Source organism: Populus alba, chromosome 1, assembly GCF_005239225.2.
Source record: "Populus alba chromosome 1, ASM523922v2, whole genome shotgun sequence".
Classification (NCBI taxonomy): domain Eukaryota; kingdom Viridiplantae; phylum Streptophyta; class Magnoliopsida; order Malpighiales; family Salicaceae; genus Populus; species Populus alba.
The window spans coordinates 39,673,777-39,694,156 of NC_133284.1; the positions used below are offsets into that span (position 1 = coordinate 39,673,777).

Here is a 20,380-nt window from a genome sequence, read left to right on the forward strand (position 1 = left end):
GCATGATTGATTTTAGCTTTAACCTTAATAACTCAATAATCTCTTTCTTGTGGGGCTGTCAAACCAACAAAAAAAAAAAAGAATATGCACAGATCGTGGGCTGTCTCCCCTCTCCCCTCTCTCTCAACTGTGGGCTTTGTCTGTACAATAAACTGCGACGCAACAAAGAAAGGAGCACCTGGTAGTAGTTAGCAGAGATATGGTGTGAGAAGCAGAAGAGGATCGTGAAGACGATCTACTAACAGTAGTTATTTGTGATTTTTTTTTCCAAATGCCTTCATTTCAAGCGTCATATACGGCAGAGAGTGTCCTTCTCACTCACTCCCTGTACAATACGTGTGCGCGTCTGCATTTTCTTTGTTTTTTTTTTTTTTTTTTTTTTCTTTGTTAATATTTTTGGAGCAACCTTGTATGGTAAATTGTAAAATTAAAATTTCTACGTTGAAAATTATCTTAATTCAATAATGCTTTTTATTATTGAAGTAAGGGTATATATTTCTGAGAAGTACTAATTGTCAGAACTTGAACTGGGGTTTAAACTTTAATTACTGGAGATATACACGTTTCCTTAAATTTAAAAGCAAATCTATAAGGGTGAAACAGGATTATTAATGAGGGGATTTTAGAAATACGGTTGTTGTTTTTTTAAAATTAATATTTTTTAAGTTTTAAGATATTTTGATGTTAAAAATAATTTTTAAAAAAAATAAAAAATATATTATTTTTATATGTTTTTAAAATGAAAAAATATTTTAAATTAAAAAAAAAAAAAAAAAAACGGTAGAACCGTGTTATTAGAAAAGATATTTATATTTAAGAAAATGATGGTGGCTTTAAGCATTTATTACGGAGGGACAGGCAGGCATGTCGGCTGCAAGAATTTGGCTTTTAGTGGAAGGGATTTGGCTGTAGTTGGTTATTAAATATATTTTTCTGTTAAAATATAGATTAATAATTTTTTATTATTTTTAAAAATTTATTTTTAATATATCCATATTAAAATGATTTAAAAAATAAAAATATATTAATTTGAAATTAATAAAAAATTTAAAAAAATTTAAATTTTTTTTTTAAAATACTTTAAAAAAAAAAAGCTCCCGTAACTGTAGGATTGGCGGATGATGTTTGTTTCTGGAATGGGCGGCGACTTTTCTAGATTTGATGAGGTTGGATTTGGGAAACAAAAAGGTGACATGAGGGTTTTTTTGGCACTATGTCACCGTCTGTGGCCCCTTTCTGTTTTTTTTTTTTTTTTTTTTTTTTTTTTTTTTTTTTTTTTTTAGAAAAAAGCTGCTATTTTTACTAGATATAAAGTTTCTCGAGTGGGAATTTTGGTGGGATCTGGTTTTGAAATTTGAGATGAAAAAGTACTGCTCCAAAAAGTTACATTGACCTCAAATGTAATCTCTGCTTTAAATTTTGAAACCATATTGGCACACGGTTTGCTGTTGCTACCAACCTAAAAGACTAGATAGTGTGGGTATTTTATATAGCTCAATTCACGGTAAAATGTATCTTAGGTTAGGTAAAATTATTTTTATGCTTTTTGGTCTTAAAAACAAATTAAGCTTCTTGGGAAGTGATGTTGATGTATTTTTCTTTCAAAGTAAAAATACTTTCTTATCTTTAAAATCAACAAAATATAAAATTATTGATCAAGAATTTTCTTGACTTTGCAAAAGTTCTTAAGAGTAAAAATACAAATTTATCCCCAAAGTAAAAAGAAAAAAATTATCGTGCTGCTAAATAAGTGTGTTTTGGGGTTTTCATATTTTACCATATTGTTCAAATATATCTAGAAAAGACAAAACATAAGCTTAGTATTTGAAGGTATTTCTATACTTTCATATGTGTATTTTGTTTAATTGTCAGGGTCACGAAGGCATTTTTGATATCTTGTTATTTTGGATTTGTTAATGTTTAAAAACTGTTGGAGAGTACTCGGCACGCTCCAGCACTTGGGTGGCATTCGCGCCATTCAAGCGACACATGTTATGCCACATGGTGGACGTAATTGTTCGTCTGCCATCTTCTTAGATGCGTTGCCTTGTTTTCTTTCATTTGGAGTGGTGCATGGCAATTTACGGTAGTCGGATTATCATTGGTGGTCATTTGATTATAAATATTTTTAATCTTCATTCTCTTAATTTTTTATTTCGTTCTTTTCCCATTTATAGAATTTTTATTTTTTTTCAATTTAGTTCTTCAAATGCAATTTCTCATATCTTTGATTTTTCATTTATGTCCTCATCTTTATAAATTTATAATTTTATCCTCGGCACTTTTGTTGAATTTTTTTCTTTCAATTTTATCATTCAATTAAATTTTATGTTGTCTTATTTTTTATAATTTGACTTTTATTCTTTTAATTTTTTTTATTATAGCTATTTTTCAATTCAATTAAATCGTCCGATTGATAATTTTTATCCCTCTAATTCATGTTTTTTCTCACCCTCAATTTTTTGGATCCTTTTGTGTAATTACTTTTTTCCTGATTTTATCTTTCGACATTTAATTTTTTGAAAATTCAGCTTTGTACAATTTTATTGTTCTGCATTAGTTTTTTTTAAAATATTGGTTTTGTGATTATTTTGAAGTTTTTTCTATGGACATATCCTAGTCTTATGACCTAAGCTACAATTTTGTATGTCTTTTTTTAATATAAGTTTTTTTTAGTTGTTGTGTTTTTATTTTTATTTTTCAAGGTATTATTTTAATTCATTTATAATTTTTTTTATACAAATAAATTTATTTTTTAAAATAAAAAAACATTTATATTTTTAAATTATATTGCTGATGAAAACGTAGATTAAATGGCTAGAATAAACTACAAGTGACTACTAACTCCATCTTTAATATCTTCAAGTATAGATTTTTGACGGCTTACAAGATTATTTATGTAGAAAATCCAAAAAACATGAATAAAAATATTTTTCAAGTTGAATAGACAAATTATGCTTTAATTGCATAAGATAATTGATCCAAAGATATAACTGAACTAAAATCAAATAATAATTAAAAAAAATTAAGGATAAAAATTTGTTTAAATTAGTAAGATTTGTGAGGTCCTATTAATATGCACATGATACATATTTGAGATTGTCTTCATAAAAAACTTAATTTGAATTAATATTTAAGTGTATATTTAAGAATGTGATTGAAATCATGATTTTTAAAAATATATTTTTTATTTTAATATAATAATACGAAAAATAATTTTTTAAAATAAAAAATATTATTTCAATATATTTTTAAATAAAAATATTTTAAAAAATAATCTTATCATTCTTTCATAAATTTTTTAAATTCCCAACCTAAAAAAAAAAAATATACTCAATTTTACACTTAAAATAGGAAACACAATCATTATCAATCGATTGGTCTCAATTAAATAAATTAAAATAGTAAATCCTGTAATCATTACATAATATATTCTAATATAAATGCCCTTTTATTTTCTAATGTCTTTCGGTGGTAGCATTAACTATAAATTTAACTAAAGGGTCAGCCGTTCACTGTCCGCATTCACGGTGAAGGGCTGATTTTGCCCTCAACTTGATTTTAGAAGCATATTGGTTTTTTTTTCATTAAACTTATCAATACTTTTTTTTTATTATTATTAATATGAGTGTTCAAATTAGTTTGTGCATATCTCAACTAATCTTATAGGCTCTAAAGTTAATGACTATATAAGCCTTCAATAGCTATCAAATTAATAATCATAAAGTTTGAATATGAGATCACAGGGAAAGCAAACCTCTTAGTCTCAAGTTTTTATTACTAGACCACTACTAAATAGTTAATTTACTAATAATTACATTAACGAATGATGTTAATTGATAATTTTATATTGTTGTACAGTATAATTATTAAATAACTTTTTTAAAAAAATTTCTTCTAGTTCGTAGACTTTTTAGGTTTTTTTACAAGTAAATTCTATAAATATTCCTAAAATATATATATATTTTTTTTACGGTGTTTTTTGTTATGATTTTTTTTTATAATTCTGGCATGGGGTTATTAATAATTTGATATTTTAATACATATAAATTAATTTTATATTTAAAAAACTACCAAAATATGTATAGCACACGCATGCATGTAGTAGCCACTTGCACGATTTGAGTGGCAAATGCAATGCCCACATAAACACCAATACTACCTACCATGCAGAGCATCATTCAATGCGCTTCACCCTAGTTATGGTACATGCATACAAAAATATCTTGTGAAGAACTTGAATGGTGCATAAGAACTTGAATGGCAAAGAAAGCAAGTTAACTGGACAATGAGATGAAAAAAATTCCAGGAAAAAGCACCAGAAACTTGTCAGAGCAAACATTTGATACCGAGATTGAAATATGATAATTTAATAACCTAATCATCGTTTTCATATTTGGGTTTTGGATTTTAATCGGGTTGTCTGGGTTAATTTTTTTTTTTAAATAAAAATAATATTGTTTTAGTAAAAAATACACAAAAATTAGCGAATTGTCAAGTCTTGTCAGGTCACATCAAGTTTTTTATTTATTTATTTTTTTTCAACTACGATCCAGTTTCAGCTCCGGATCAGCCCACCAAGTCATACTATATTTCAAAACTATAAACCTAATATAAATTACTTGGGAATGAGAAATCACAAAGAGCTACATCTTAGCCTGGGCATACAAAAATATCTATATACATTGTGTGAATAAATCTATACTTTATTAATTAACTAATCACACGCAAAAATACAAAAAATGGGTCATAACAGAGGAGACAACCAGCCTTCTTTTTTTTTTGGATCAAGTTATGTTTCTTGAGCAAGCATATCAGCACTGTGGTTGCGGAAAAACATGAATTCACGCTCACCTTCAGCTCCCAGCTTCACGAATGCCAGAGTTGTCAACACTTTCAAAACTCAAAAATAAAAAGAAGATTGAGAGGAAAATATATTTTTATTAAATATGTCTCTAAACTCTTATAACTACTCTCTCTCCTTTTGTATCATTTAATAACGTTGAATTACAAGTGTTACAGGCATAAAGTTCTAAATAATCAAAAAATTAAACTAATTAAAGAAAATTTTAATCTGAACAGAAATTAAAAAGCTATCTAAGGAGTCTTTTGGAGTTTTTTTATTTAATAATATTTTTTATTTGAGGTTGTGTTGAATTTTCTTATTAAAGTATATTGTTTTTTTGTGTTTTTCAAAAAATGCGTTTCAAAAAAATCTGAATTTTTTTTTTCTTTACATCAAGTTAATATTTTTATTTTTTTTCCTTTTCTCTTATGTAATTTTTCTTCATACAATAAAGAAAAAATAAATTGATGCGATTTTTTTTATATTATATAAAAATTGGGTAATAATATTTTTTTCATTTGAAGTTGCATTGAATTTTTTTATTAAAACATATTTGTTTTTGTATTTCAAAAATGCTAGTGCATTAACAATTGCAGCGAATGTAGTATATGCATAATCTATTTCAACAAAAAAAAAAAGTAAATAAGAAAAAAATAAAGAGGAAAGTTGTCCCACCTATTGAAAGACTATGTTATCTGGACATAAAAAAAAAATTCATTTAGTAATATTATTTTTAAAGAACAAATCTTGGTAATTGTAGTGTGTTATCTTTGATTGTTTTAGATTAGACTAAATGATTTATATATTTTTAACAAACTTTATTAATATTAAAAAAATAGTTAAATAGTAACATAAAAATTTTATATGTACATATTTTTAATACATGTCTCATATATATAATCGCAATGAACTCTTTAAAATAAAAGCATTCAGAAAAATTATAATTCTAATATTATTATATTAAAGTTGATCGAACTCTTAATAAATTTTTAATTAACATCATATATATTTTATATATTTGTATTATATAAGAGCATTACAAAAACACAAGAATCGACACTTAATTTCTAGTTATTGATCATATAATGGAGATATATGAAAAATGCCATTGACTGGAATAAAGCAATATGACAGTGGAGGAATATACTAATGAACTTAATAACCTCTCAGTTCGAGTAAGGTTTTTAAACTAATAAATTTCTCGACAGTCTATTCATCTATAGCTTAAAATAAGGATTTATGCTTATAAATAATTTATTATTTTAAATTTTTTATAGACTTATATGAAAAAAAATACATGTAGGTGCCTTTATAAGGTTTATTTATCTTAGAAAATGAAATAATTTACTATAATTTATGTATTATGATAAAAAATATTTTTAATTAAAATTAATAAGTATTTTTATAAGAATATTTAAAATAATTGTAGTCAACTCTTATATTTAAACGTTTCTTGAATTAATTCATGAGTACTAGTTAATTAGTTGTCAGTAAAGTACAAGGACTACATTATAATTAATTTTTTTAAAAAAACAATGACAAGTGAAAAACAAAAACAATAGAGGGGGAGAAGGGGGTCAAAAATAAAATTCTAGAGATGAATTGAGAGGAAGTACAGTAGCATCTTCCAGCTAGAGGCAGTGAGAAAGAGAGAGTAATAGGGATTCTTAGTTCTCTCAGATCTAAAGTTTTTGTAATTGAATCGAAATCCAAAGAAAAAGCCATTCTCTGTTTTGACTTTTGTTATCGGTATCCAAAGACTACAAAATGGACGCATTGAGGAAGCAGGCCAGCAAGTTGAGGGAACAAGTCGCCAAGCAACAACAAGTAAATAATGATTCTATCTATCTATCAAACTTGCCCTTCTTTTTTTTTTTTTCGCTCTTTGATCTTCTCAATTCTGGTCTTTAACATCTTAGTCTCTGATTGTTTGTTTACTGAAAAAATATGCAAAAGTAAAGGATTGAAACATTTGTTGGATTTGTTTTGTTTTTTTTTATCATCTAGGTTTTAGTAAACGTTCAAAATAAGTGGATTTAGCTTAAATTGTTAAGTGGGTGCATGCTTGTTAATGGGATTTCAGCGTGTTGCTTTTGTGCAATATCTGGTTTTTACCGAGTAAACTGTGGGGTTCAATTATTTGCAAACAACTTGAGCACGCATAATGATGTGGATGAGGGGAGTTCATATCCATCTAAACTTTGTGATTAGAGAAAATGATTGAAGTTAGCAATGTCAAATTTATGACTAAGGCAAATCCTTTTGTTGTTGTCAAATTTAAGCCCATATAGTGAACTAAGTTTGAGGTTTCAAATGTGTGTTGCCATTAATAGCAACCTTTTAAACAGGAAGCAAATGTAGTTAGAAAGTTTTTGTGCTTCATATGTCCAAGTATGTATGCCAGTTCATCTTTGTGCATTTGAGCCGTTAGATTTTTTGAACCACTCAAATGATTTGTATATAGGAAAAAACACTAATTTTACTGGATTACACCTGCTTATGGGTTTTATTTAGAGTGAATTAGATTTGCCACAGACATTTCATTCTTAGCAGTAGCATGCTGCATAGTGCAAATAGAAAGGTTTAAGATGCGGAAGACCTGGTTTTCTTTTGAAGTTCTAACTAGAATGATTTGGACCATTTTAAACTTCTATTTAAGAATGTTTTTCTTCTTACTACCAACTTCTTTTATGACCTTCATGCTGGCTTTTTTTTTTTTTTTTGGATTAATAAAGGAAGGATAATATTCAAAAGAAAGGAATCTATGAGTACGTCTTTGAGATTAAGCCATTGTTCAACAACAGAAAAAGAAGAGATAAACCTCATTATATAAGAGAGCTACAGTATCCTTGAATATCAGTTAGGTAAACGCCTGAAAAGCCCCCCAAGTGTTGCACCGTAAAGCAGCAACACTACCCTATAATACAGAAATTGTCTCAACGTTAAATATCCTTGAAGATTCTAGCATTCCCCTATATCCAAAATACTAAATATCTGGAAAGACAGAACATATCTATAATATCTTGCAATCCACTCCCAAAAACCCACAGAGGATAGACCATCCATGATTCCCCGCCAAAGGGAACCATTTTGAGTCAAACTTCATTACCTTTTTCATTCTTTTAATGTTGCCTTGCTCATGGTTCTTATGCATGAGGTGTGTACACATAATTTTTTTTTCTCAATTTGGTGAAATCTACGTGAAATTATATATTTGCTTAATACACTCTGATCAGCCATAATCTGAAGCTGGTTGGGTTTCACATTCAGCATACAAATTTAGAAATCATGATAAATATACATTCTTGAACATTCAACATTTATAAGCTTCATGTATTGTCTTCTAATGTTCTGTGTTAGATTGTGTTCATTGTATTGAGAAACCTCAGACCAATCAACTTTGACTGTCTTCATGTATTCTTTAGAAAAATTGCTTATTAACACCTACTGATTTTTTTTTTTAGGCTGTCATAAAGCAGTTCAGTGGCACAGGTTATGAAAGCTCAGATGTAATGGTAATTGATGAACTCGAGATGCACAGACATCAGCAGCTAGAGAAGCTGTACAGGTCGACACGTTCAGGGAAGGTGGGTTCATTTTGCTGCCTTGAGATGAAAATTAATATTAAACTAGTTCACATACTCCAATAATATGCTATACCCTTTTAAGAGAAGTAATTATTTTGTTAATGAAATTATGTTTAGGGAAGTGCTTATCCTTTGATGAATTTGTGTGAGAAAGGGTTTGCGGATGATGAAAGGTTGATCCCACATTTCAGTAGATGACATGCTAAATGAATTTATTCATATGACAGCAAGGAATTTGACACTAACATTCTTTTTAAACATTTTTTTCTGACTCAACTGGGAATCTGATGGTTATCATGCTACAAGAACTGCCTTTATGGTACAGTCAAATTCCTGGTTAGGTGTACAAAATCTGGTTATCTATTTCTTTTTCTAGGTGCATTGCAAATGTCAATAACCTCAAATCTTCTCAATAGCTTTCAAATGTCTTATACCTGAGTACCTGTAAAAGAAAGTCTTATACCAGAGTCCATTTCCACTACTCTATATTATTTGTAGATACGTTGTGTGCACGTGTGACTTTGCTTGCTGTTAAGCTGCTTGAGTATGGTTTGAAGTCTCATATATGTGGTAATTGAGCTCTTGGCGAGGGGAAATTAGTATGATATATGAAATGGAGGCTGGCTGCAAGTTCTGGTGAACTTGAAACACAATTTGCATAATCGTTTGAGTCCTTTTTGGTTGGTCATGCCTTCTTGAAATGACATGTGTGTAATGCTTGGTCAGTAATTTCTTTTTATTGTCAGCTTTTGCAAAAATTGATGCTGACTGTTTGAGTCTTTTTTTTGTTGCTCATGCCTTCTTGAAATGACATGTATGCAATGCTTGTTCAGTAATTTCTTTTTATTTTTCAGCTTTTGCAAAAATTGATGATTGGTGACACAATTCATCTATGTTAAATTCGTCTTATCTCACTTTATTATATAATCAGCGAGGTTTAATAGGGACAGCATAACTACTAAAATAAAGGCACTGCATCAATAATCTGGTTGTAGTTTCAAGAAAACAGTATTGCAAAGAAAGGGGCTTTGGTTTATATTTACACAGCTACTTTATATAGAACTTTATTTTTCATGTTGTCCTTAGTTCACTAGCTTTGGGAGAGTTCTCATGACTCTGATAGGCATCAAATAGGCTGTAATCACTATTTTATTATTCTTGCAAATCTCTTATATTTAAATTGCCATTTTCTTATCTGTATGATGCCTTCTGTTTCAGGATTTTCAGAAGGATGTTGTTAAAGCAGCGGAAGCCTTCACCACCATAGGGTACCGACATATTGAGGCAGGTGAAAAAACAATTAATACTCCATCCAACCACATTCTATTGATATTGGGGAATGTAAAAGTGGATTGAATGAACGTGATAGCGGGTTCCTATATACATATAATATATATATTTATATATTTTTAAATGTTATAGTGACATGTAGATGCTTTCATACTTTCTTTTATATAATACAAACTTTGTGGTGGTTAGGAACCAAGTTGTCAGAGGATTGCTGCAGATATGGAACTGAGAACATCAATGAGAACATGTTAGCTAAGGCTGCAGCCATATATGGTGATGCTCGTAAACATGTGGAACAGGAGCAGGATGACTTGAATCGCCTGTTATCTTCACAGGTTGACTATTTACCCTGTACAGATGGAAATAATTTCTTTATATTTTATGATGGAAACTTAGGTGCATTTAATTTATTGTTTCATAGTAGCTATCCTTAGTACATTTTGGAACTCCCAAATTTGTTTTATTAAGTTGTAGTTTTATGGGTTAGTATTTCTGCTTGTGTTGGTTGAGGCAAAATGAGAGCTATGTGCTTTTACCTTGCTGACAGTACTGCATCATGGATATCATGCAGAGGATGATACTTGTGGACTTTTTGTGAGTCACAGTAGTTTTCTTTTGCAGTTGAATTTCAAGCTTTTCCACATTGCGACAAGAAAAGCAAATAATTACAATTGAAAAACTTTTGATATAAATAACCAATTTTGATGATAACCACAAAATAAGATTTGAGCTGTTGAATTATCAGAGGCCAATTATTGCTGCAACTATTCATGAATTGACCTAGAGATGAACATTATAATTCTTCTTCTTCTTCTTCTTTTTTCATCTTTCCAGGTTTTGGAACCCTTGAGAGCAATGATTAATGGCGCTCCTTTAGAAGATGCCCGCCATCTTGCTCAACGATATAGCCGGATGAGACAGGAAGCAGAGACCCAGGTAATTAGAAAGCTGCTCATCTGCTGCATTAGTGTTACATAATATTGTATGATCATCATGCTTGGACTGTCGCTTCTTGTTACAAACTTTTGATATTTGCTATAATCTCATCATTCGTGATTTCATATTGACCATTAAAAGCAAACAGGCAGTTGAGGTTTCCAGAAGACAAGCACGGGTACGGGAATCTCCAATTCCTGAAAATGTTTCAAAGCTGCATGCAGCAGAAGCCAAGATGCAAGAAATAAAGGCTAACATGGCAGTTCTTGGTAAAGAAGCTGCAGCTGCATTAGCTGCCGTTGAAGCACAACAGCACAGATTGACTTTCCAACGGCTTGTTGCCATGGTATGTTTGATTTTTCAGTATAGAATTTTCTACTTTGAAGCCTAAACAATTCGTGGAGTTTCATATTTATGATTAGCTTACATTATTGAAGGTTGAAGGAGAAAAAAATTATCATCTTAGAATTGCTGCTATTCTTAGTGAGGTCGAAGCTGAGGTCAGTTCAATCTCCGTTTTTTTCATTAAGAAATTTCTGTCGATCTGAGCAATGCAACTTACAGTCTGAAACTTGTGTCAGATGGTCTCAGAGAAACAGCAAAAAGAGTCTGCTCCTCCAGTGATTCTGCCTCCTGTTATTCCATCAGAAAATGGCTTGGAGAAAAGCACATACTTTTTGGCTGAAGTAAGTATTCTACATTAGACACTGAAACTTTAGAGGTTGGGTTTGCAAGTCTCTTCAGAAAGAATATGTTATTTTTTTATTATTCTGATAATTGCATGCTATACTTTACATAAGTTTCGAGATTATGCTGATGCCCCTATCTAGTACATTGAAGGGGCTTGTTGTTGACTTGTTAGAGTTCTTGTAAACAGTTCACCTGTATAAATATTTCCATAAAGAATTTATCGAGAGACAAAGATGGTGTGATTGAATTGTATATCATGTTGATTTCTGTCATGTGGATGAATGGCCCCGGTTGGCAAATGTTGCTAGCCATGTCATTCCGATTATTATTTCCCATGCACGGGGGTAATTCTTCAAATCCTCCCTGATACCTCTCCAAAGGTGTGCATGAATATTGAGACTTCATTTTAAGGGATACTTGCCATTTGCAGACCTGACTTTTTGCTGTTGACTCCTGTTGGCAAACCATACATGGCCAATCCTGCCTTTTTTATGCACAGGAGCTCAATAAAAAAAAAAACTATCTGTGGGAACAAGTCCTCAATCCCTTTATCCTGCATAGAGCTTGTCTTGTCAGAGGAGAGAGATTATCTTCTAAAAGAAAATAAAAGGGAGATGAATCGTTGAAAACATGGAATTTCATGGATGGTTCCAGCTGAAAATTTGCATCATTTACTTTAATCTTTATGCAAACCAGGCGTTACAATTAATCTAGTTCCTGTTGCATGCTTTCTTTATCAAATATATTGTGTTTTAGACAGAGCTCAAGTTGTAAAATTTTGGTTACATCTTGCAGGCAACACATCCTTTTTTCGCAGAGACAGAGAAGGAGCTGAGCTTGGCTGTGGGTGACTACATTGTTGTGAGAAAGGTTATCTGGATTTTCCTTGTTACTTTGTTACCGTTGCAATTGCATTTGGAAGCATCCTCATAACAGATAGATCATCCATGTGCATTTAGAAGTTCTTAACCGCTCTTCTGCTTGGAGCATAGAAAAAGAGCTGGCATGTTTCTCTATTTGATTTTCAGGGACACAAACCTTACGGTGCCTGTAGTTCCACAACTTGCATGTTGCATCTAATCTCTGAAATGCTCATTACATTCTCTTACTCAAGGGAGATACTCATCCAAGCACTAACCTCTTTGTCTAGCAGTATCCAGAATCAATTGAGTTCTTCTTAAGAGTAACAGGAAACCTTTACGAACATTTTTCATGGAATAAACGTGTTGGATCCATATCGAATGCAACTTCCAAGGCTTTAGTGTTTGCTTTCCTTTTTGGACCTCTTACAAATAGTTTCTTTTTTCTTCTACTTTGGCATAACATCTTCCAACAGGTACAAAAGATCCCATTGTCGGTGTCAACGCAAAATTCCCATTACAAACTTTTTAAAAAATGATTTTAAGATTTGTCTGACATCAAGAGACGCATGTCTGCATTATTCTAATTTACCTTGCTGTACAATCAATCATATCAAGGAACTCGTCTCCCCTTGTGAAACCGGCCTTTATATTTTGTTTGCAATTCAATTAGGATAAGATCAATTAGGATAAGATAAATACTTAATCGCATTTTCTGCACCTTTAATTTGCTTGTACATTATAGGTAAGTCCAACTGGGTGGTCAGAAGGAGAATGTAAAGGTAGAGCTGGGTGGTTCCCATCAGCATACGTGGAGAAGCGCCAGAGGATTCCCACCAGTTCGTCTGCTTAAGTTTTCCAAGTCCTACTGTGCTAGTGTTTGTTCAACTTGTTCCTCCAAATTCTAGACTTGCTGCTAGGCGTCAATGAGTGAATGCCAAAGGGGGAAAGAAGAAGAAAGAAAAAGTTGGTGTTCCTTTTCTTTCTTTTTGATTTTTTCAATTCCTGTGTGTTATCATGGCAACGCACTTTGATTGTATATTCTTTCATTGAATCTTGAAAAAACGAATGTATTTGATGAAGAGGTAAGCTATTCTTGTTATGGAAGAGCTCATCAATCTATCTCAACCAATACCGGGTAAAAAGAATCATTAATGGATGTTAGGAGATGTGTGAGGTTTAGCTACCTCAACAATTTACGCCATGAATGTTATAAATATAATCCAGGTAATAAAGGATTGTTATTAAACCCGGGTTTTTTTTTTTTTAAAAAAAAATATTTAGGGATTTAACATTTAGCATGAAAAAATTAAAAATAATTCACGTGAATGTGGATATATATGTTGTTAATAATAAAGTTTAAAAGATTATTTTAAAAAAATTATTTTATATTAGAAAGATTTTTTTTTTTATAAGTTGAATTATTTAAATCGATGTCTTTTTAAATTTTAATTTGAAAAACATAATTTAAATATAATATATATATATTAATAGATTTTCAATTTTATTTTTTGTCTTTCATAGTAATTTGTTTGTGGTCTACTATTTTAGCTCTCATCCAAAAAGATTGTTCTAGCTCTATAAAAATATGTGAGTCTATGTGTTTGTAGATTAATTTTTTGGTTTGTTAATAAATTAATACTTTAGATGATTTTTTTATGGTGTAATTAGTCTATTATCATAGAATCTCTATAAAATTAATTTTTGGTTTTCTAGTTGTATATATGATTAGATATCAACTTTTTTTTTATTATTTTTTTCACCTAAAGTGAAAAACATATAAAAAAAATGGTTTGCATAAATTAACAAAAGAAAATCCTCTTATAAATTGCTATTGTTTCTACTTCCTACCAAAGACAATAATAATCTTTGTTGGAATTCTAAAAGATATCCTTCCCTTATAAATTTAGGTTATTATATTTTTAGGTTAATAATCTTTGCCAGAATTCTAAAAGATGTACTTGTACTTTTAGGTTATTATATTTTTATTCTCAACTTTATTTTTGTCATATTTTTATTTTTTAAAATTTAAGAGAGCAAAGAGAAAATCATTGAAAAAGTTAAAGAGAGAGAAAACTATTAAGAGTATGTTTGATATTGTGGTGGTTCTTGTGGTTGTGGTTTGAAAAAAAGTACTTTCATAAAAAGTGTTTTTAGTTGAGGTTTGTCTGTAAAAATATATGTTTGGTTAAAACTGTGGTTGAAATTGAGGTTGAAGAAACAGTTGTTTAATGTGTTTGGTTAAAAATTGTGGTTCAATTATATTTTATTGTATAATTACCTAAAAAGACTTAATTTATAATACTAATGAACAATCTCATATAATTAACATTACAACCAATAAATTTTTGCAAATAGACCTAAACATATTAGAACAATAATTTGTAATTGTGTCATTTAACTTGCAGCAATCCTATCACGTACATAATCCATTCGCGAAGGCCTTTGGTGTCCTTGGCTTTGTGAATGTGGAGCCACATTAGTTAGAAAATCATCGGGCACAAAATCAGGATGGCGATCGAACTCCATAAATGCCACATCTCCCATTGAAGTTCTTCTAATGTAATTATGAATTGTCATAGATGCGACCACAATTTGAACTTGTGTCTTATAATTAAAGGATCACATATTTTATAGGATTCACCATCTTTTTTTCCAAATTCCAAATGTTCGTTCTATCACACAAAGTAATGAAGAGTGCATACGGCTGAAAATTTCTTCACGAGTTTGTGGTTGTCCTCGCCTTCTAAATTCTTGCAAATGATATCTCTGACTTCTATATGAACCTAAAAATCCATATTCATTAGGATATCCTGAATCAACCAAGTAGTATTTCCCTGGAAAAACATATAATTGTTTTAAATTGAAAGTTGAAAAAACAAAATAACAAAATAACATTACTTATCATATATACAGACACACACAAACACGTATTACTACCTTTTGGTGGCTTAAGAAATTTTACACATGGATTGTCAATTGCCTCGAGAAAAATTCGTGTATCATGTGCACTACCTTCCCAACCCGCCCAAACAAATGTGAATTGTATGTCAAAGCTACATGCAACTATAACATTATGGGTTAGCATATCTTTTCGGTCGATAAATGGAATTTGATTTTCAAAAGAAATACATGCACGCACATGTGTACCATCGATAGCTCCTACACAATTCTAATATACGATAAACCAGCAAAATAACATTAATTTCAGTTGACAAAAAAAATTAAATTTCACAAATTCATGAAATACGAATCACCATTAACAAATACGATTAATGACATTACCTTGAAATGTGGCATGTACCTTGAATTGTTCACAATTTCCCTCGGTGTGTTTACGAACCCGGGATCTGCAGGTTGAATTAAATTTGTAGCAAGCGAACAAACTGATCTAAGAACTTCTTTAAAGTACCTACTAATTGTTTCTCCTGAATGTTGGAATCTCTCTTGAACTTCCCTGTTGGAAGCACCTAAAGCTATTGTATAAAGAAATATTCCAACTTTTTCAAAAACACACATTCTTCTAAATGCCTTTAACCTATATTGGTTTTCAAGTTTAAAGTACACAGTCTGAAATGTCGGCGCATCCATTCTAAACATGTAACATCGCGTCCAATGTTTATGTAGTATTTCTGTCAACCATTACATTCCAGTGTTGTACGAATCCATACAAGGCTCCTTATATATATATATATATATATATATATATATATACATATATATATATATATATATATATAAAGCTATGGCACCTGTCGTGCATAAAATCAATTTCTGATTATCAAACTCCCTTTCCCAAAACAACTCACCTTCTTCATCTGAATTGTCATCGTCGTTGTTGTCAGTATCAAAACTGTTACTACCACTTCAATTTCCATCGTTTACAGAAGAATTCCCATAAACTTCAATTTCCATCGTTTACAGAAGAATTCCCATAATTAACGTAATCGGCAACGTTATTCATTACGTCATCATAATCCCTGTCAAAAAGTGTTGAAAACCAATGCGAATCCATATCTATCATGCCATACAAATTTTTTTATGAATAATTGAAAATTGTATGACTTTTTTACAAAAAAAAAAATGGATAATACAAACTGAAATAAGTGTTATTGTACAATTTCTCCATATTTTATGAAATTTTGCTTGGCATGTAAATTTTATAACGCTATATTTATTTGCAATTCAGTCGTTTACCTCCTTTAAAAGTGAAATTGAATTTATTTTTTCAAAATGCCTATTATCTCTAATAAAAATTTATAATTTCACTTGCTATAAACAACCTAAAAAATAGAAGTTCAAGAGCTCAAAAAAGTCTAATTCCAGAAACAATCAACACTTCACACACAGATTGTTTTTACTATACAACATTGAAAATTTCATTCCCAAAACTGATTTGTGCGTGTGGAGCTAAATGGAAACTAACTGACTTTGGAAAAACCATAAACATCAAGAGATCAAAAAATAGAAGTTCAAGAGATCAAAAAAGTCCAATTCCAAAAACAGCTATGAACAACTCACACATAAATTGTTTTTACCATACAACATTGAAAATTTCATTCCCATAATTGATTTGTGCATGTGGAGCTAAATGAAAACCAACTTGACTTTGGAAAAACCATAAACATCAAGAGATGAAAAAATTTCATTCCCAAAATTGGTGATTTTTTACTCTTCACTATCCCAATGAACTCCATAAACAAACATTTGAAAACCTAAGAAACTAACCTGTTACAGAAGGAACTAAATGGAATTAGATGGAACTTACCTATTACAGATGTATAAATAGCAGCAATCAGCAACATTAGCAATTAGAAACAACCACTCTTGATTCAAACATACTAACACATTCGGTTTCTACCCAGAAATTGTTAATATGAAAGTGAATAACTTCTCATACTACTGCTATTTATATACAAATACATAAGAATTGATGTGATATTTCAAAAATTGTTACCTAACTTTCAAAAGCTACCATTCAAGAGCAAGTTACCAAACATTCAAGTATGGCATGCACCAACTGAAAATTTTGAAATTAGCAACCTAAACCTTCCATTCTAAAGCAACTAACCAAACATTCAAAGTATGATACCAACAAGCAATAGTCTCAGTTTCATAAAATATTATCACTAACCATTCAACTTCAAACCATTCAACTTCAAGTAACCGAACTGAAAAGGAGTACTTTAACAAGCTAAACATAACATTCAAAGTTAAGCATCCATATATTTAAGGTAACATTTAAAGTTAAGCATCCATATATTTAAGGTCTACAATTCAGAAATTAACATCATGAAATTCCAACCCAACAACACTATTTAGTCATACATAATAGCAAAACATACATGGTTGTGGTGTTCTAAAAACTTAGCTACAAAAATACACCAAAACATGGGCAACTCCTTTTAATTCCAGCAACAATTGTAGCACAGGAAGTCTATAAAACCAGTGGAAAATATTTCAGACAAATTAATATATTACATGTCTACAAAATTCAACATAAATATAAAGACAATAATAGGGTTAAAAGCTAAAAACTGACCTTATCCATCTAAGTTTTTCTGTGTTGGTCAAACATAATTTTCAGCCATGACATTTTTTTGTCAATACAACCCATTGCAGCCCATATCTCCCTCTTGCTCCTCACACAGAAGAATTTAGTTGCAAAGGTATGCAATGCACTACCAAATGCAACTCCATCAATAGAGTGCAGTTCTTCCATTACCTCTTCAATGCTACAACCTTTTTTTATCTCTACAAGGAGCTATGATCCCTCTAGGCATGGAGACAGTCTCAACAAGTTTATCTAGACGTGCAACTAGTACTGCTCCCATTCCTGTTCCCCCCCCTCTTTTTTTCGTAATTGAGGTGTAGGCTGATTTACACCCTTTCTCTTTGAACTGATGGGGTTACTGCTACTGTTTGTGACATTGCTTCCACCAACCATATTGCTAACATCACGTGTGAAATCAGGGATTGCATCCTCTTTAGAGTCGCCATTTCCTTCTTCCATATTAGTATCCTCATTGGTTGTATTCCTCATTCTAGCAGCCATATTATCTTCATCTGATAAGATTCCTTGTGAGGGAGTCCAAGCATATTCTCCCGTGGCCACTATGTTAGTAAACATGATATCGTACTTGGCACACAACGAGGGTTCTATGCCGACATGCCTAAACTTCTTTGCTCCTCTCATTTCTTGTGCAATGACAGCTAGATGTAATTAGGAATGATACTAGGTGAATAAATAATACAACATGAAAAAAAAAATTATAAGGCTATTGCAAATCAGTGAACTAACCTGAATTTTTGATTACTACCATTCATCAGTTGCTGAGATGGTCCCAAGTTCAGTAGACCAACCAACTCCAGTTTCAACTATTAATTTCTTCCATACCCTCCAGTCCTTTTTAATCCCATCCCATTTGTTTTTAAGCTGAGATTTTGATAATGAAAGGCCTGTATGATCTTTGAATGACTGTACGATAAATTTTTAGCCAGGTTTGTCAAAATATGTGTTTGGTCTCATGCCTCTCTCAATAACTGTAATGTAAATGTCGCAAAACGTGTGCAACATTGCCTTGCTCCAAGAAGCTTTATCATATATGTCAGACCTATCCATTGCTTATAGTTGACAATGCAATGAAAAATTAAACAAACAATTAACCAAATGAACAAGAGATTGAATGCTGATAAGGCCATAATACAATAGTAACAGAACATGAAATTACATGTGCAGCAAAAGGTCAACCAAAGAATAACAAAAGGTTGAATGTTGACAAGGAATGAAAACATAAATAAAGAAATTATATATAGCAGAATGGTTGACAATGCAAGATGAAATTCAAAACACAATTCAATATAGATGAATAAAGCTTTAATGCTGATAAGGGATGAAAAAAAAGAAACTAAGAAACTACTTCAAAAAAAAATTGCATGTTGTGAAGTGTGAATTAAGAAACTTGACAGAAGGTTTGTCATCAACTCTAAAAACCTAGCCACTGTGCCATAATCCTATAAATTGTTTGTCATTAATTAGCAGGGGATGTTCTAATTAGCAACACTAAAAATTATTTGTTTAAGTTACTATGTTTGTAAGTTGTAAGCAATCAGTAGCACAACAATAAAGCAGTTTAACATAGCAAGCAGGGGATGTTATATAACTATTGTTTTATATATATATATATATATATATATATATATATATATATATATATATATATATATATATAACTATTATTTTAATGCACATTTATTAACTTGTTAAGCAATATGCAGAATGCCACAAAACGATTTTAACATAGAAAGTAGGGGATGTTCTATTATAGCTACTGAAATTAATTGTGCCCTAATTACATTTATTTGGTAACAATCAGCATAATACAGCAAACAAACAAATAACTGTAGATACATGGAGGGAATAAAGATAATGAGAAATTAGCAGTAATGGCTGCTGAAAGTAAAATACTAGTGAATTAAAAAGGGCATAAATAGGTCAATTTCACTGTAATGAAAAAAAAATCTTAAAATTACTAGAGGACCAGTGAAGTAAGCACAGTACCCGTTGAAAATTGCAGATGAGGTGTTTGAATGAAGCACAATGTTGATATCTGTGGTGGGGTTGTTGAAGGCAGGAAGATAGGTTGATCGACGTCTTATTTTTGTGTTGATGCTTCAGAAATGAAGGAAAAATTAGCATATATAACTATCGAGAACAATAAGTGATTAAACAAAAGAGGATAAACAGATCTTCACTGAAATAAGCAACAATTAACTTAAATTTTCACTAAGAACAGAGCAGTGAATTAACTCGATGTAAATTTAACCTCTAGTGCTTGAATCAAGCTCGATCTATATATATGTTTCGGGTTGTTGCAAAGGGTTGTTGTTTGTTTTCTTCATTTCCTTTTGTTAAAGAGAAATAATGACAATTGAATGTGTAGAGAGAGACGGAGCCATCAGTTTATTGGGTTATGCAGCAGTAATGGTTTACTGTGGAGTTGTTGTGCGCAATTAGGGCTGATGGGAAGGGAAATGAATGCAAATGGAAGAAAAAGAATGAGAAGGAGAAGAGCAAATGAGAACCGAATGAGAACAATGTGTGTTTTGGTAAATTAGCCAAATAATCATCTCTAGAATGTTCAACCACAGGTTCCAAAATTAACCGAACA

At 30.8% G+C, this 20,380-nt stretch overlaps 1 protein-coding gene across 1 annotated transcript; it reads left to right on the forward strand.

Annotated features, from left to right (window-relative positions):
• Positions 1–6,390: 6,390 nt before the first annotated feature.
• On the forward strand, positions 6,391–13,311 carry LOC118054120 (SH3 domain-containing protein 3). The gene is made up of 10 exons (XM_035065565.2): positions 6,391–6,673; positions 8,311–8,433; positions 9,652–9,721; positions 9,913–10,058; positions 10,558–10,659; positions 10,808–11,005; positions 11,097–11,159; positions 11,241–11,345; positions 12,145–12,219; positions 12,955–13,311. Exons 1-10 carry the CDS (start codon positions 6,614–6,616, stop codon positions 13,060–13,062), a joined length of 1,050 nt encoding a protein of 349 aa, XP_034921456.1. The 5' UTR covers positions 6,391–6,613; the 3' UTR covers positions 13,063–13,311.
• The last annotated feature ends 7,069 nt before the right edge of the window (positions 13,312–20,380 follow it).

What these genes read in the sequence shown, in the direction of transcription:
- LOC118054120 (XM_035065565.2), top strand. Translation starts at nt 6,614, where the DNA reads ATGGACGCATTGAGGAAGCAGGCCAGCAAGTTGAGGGAACAAGTCGCC. An exon ending in GGTCGACACGTTCAGGGAAG is followed by an intron (nt 8,434 to 9,651) that starts GTGGGTTCATTT and finishes CTTCTGTTTCAG; the next exon opens with GATTTTCAGAAGGATGTTGT. An exon ending in TTAGTGAGGTCGAAGCTGAG is followed by an intron (nt 11,160 to 11,240) that starts GTCAGTTCAATC and finishes AACTTGTGTCAG; the next exon opens with ATGGTCTCAGAGAAACAGCA.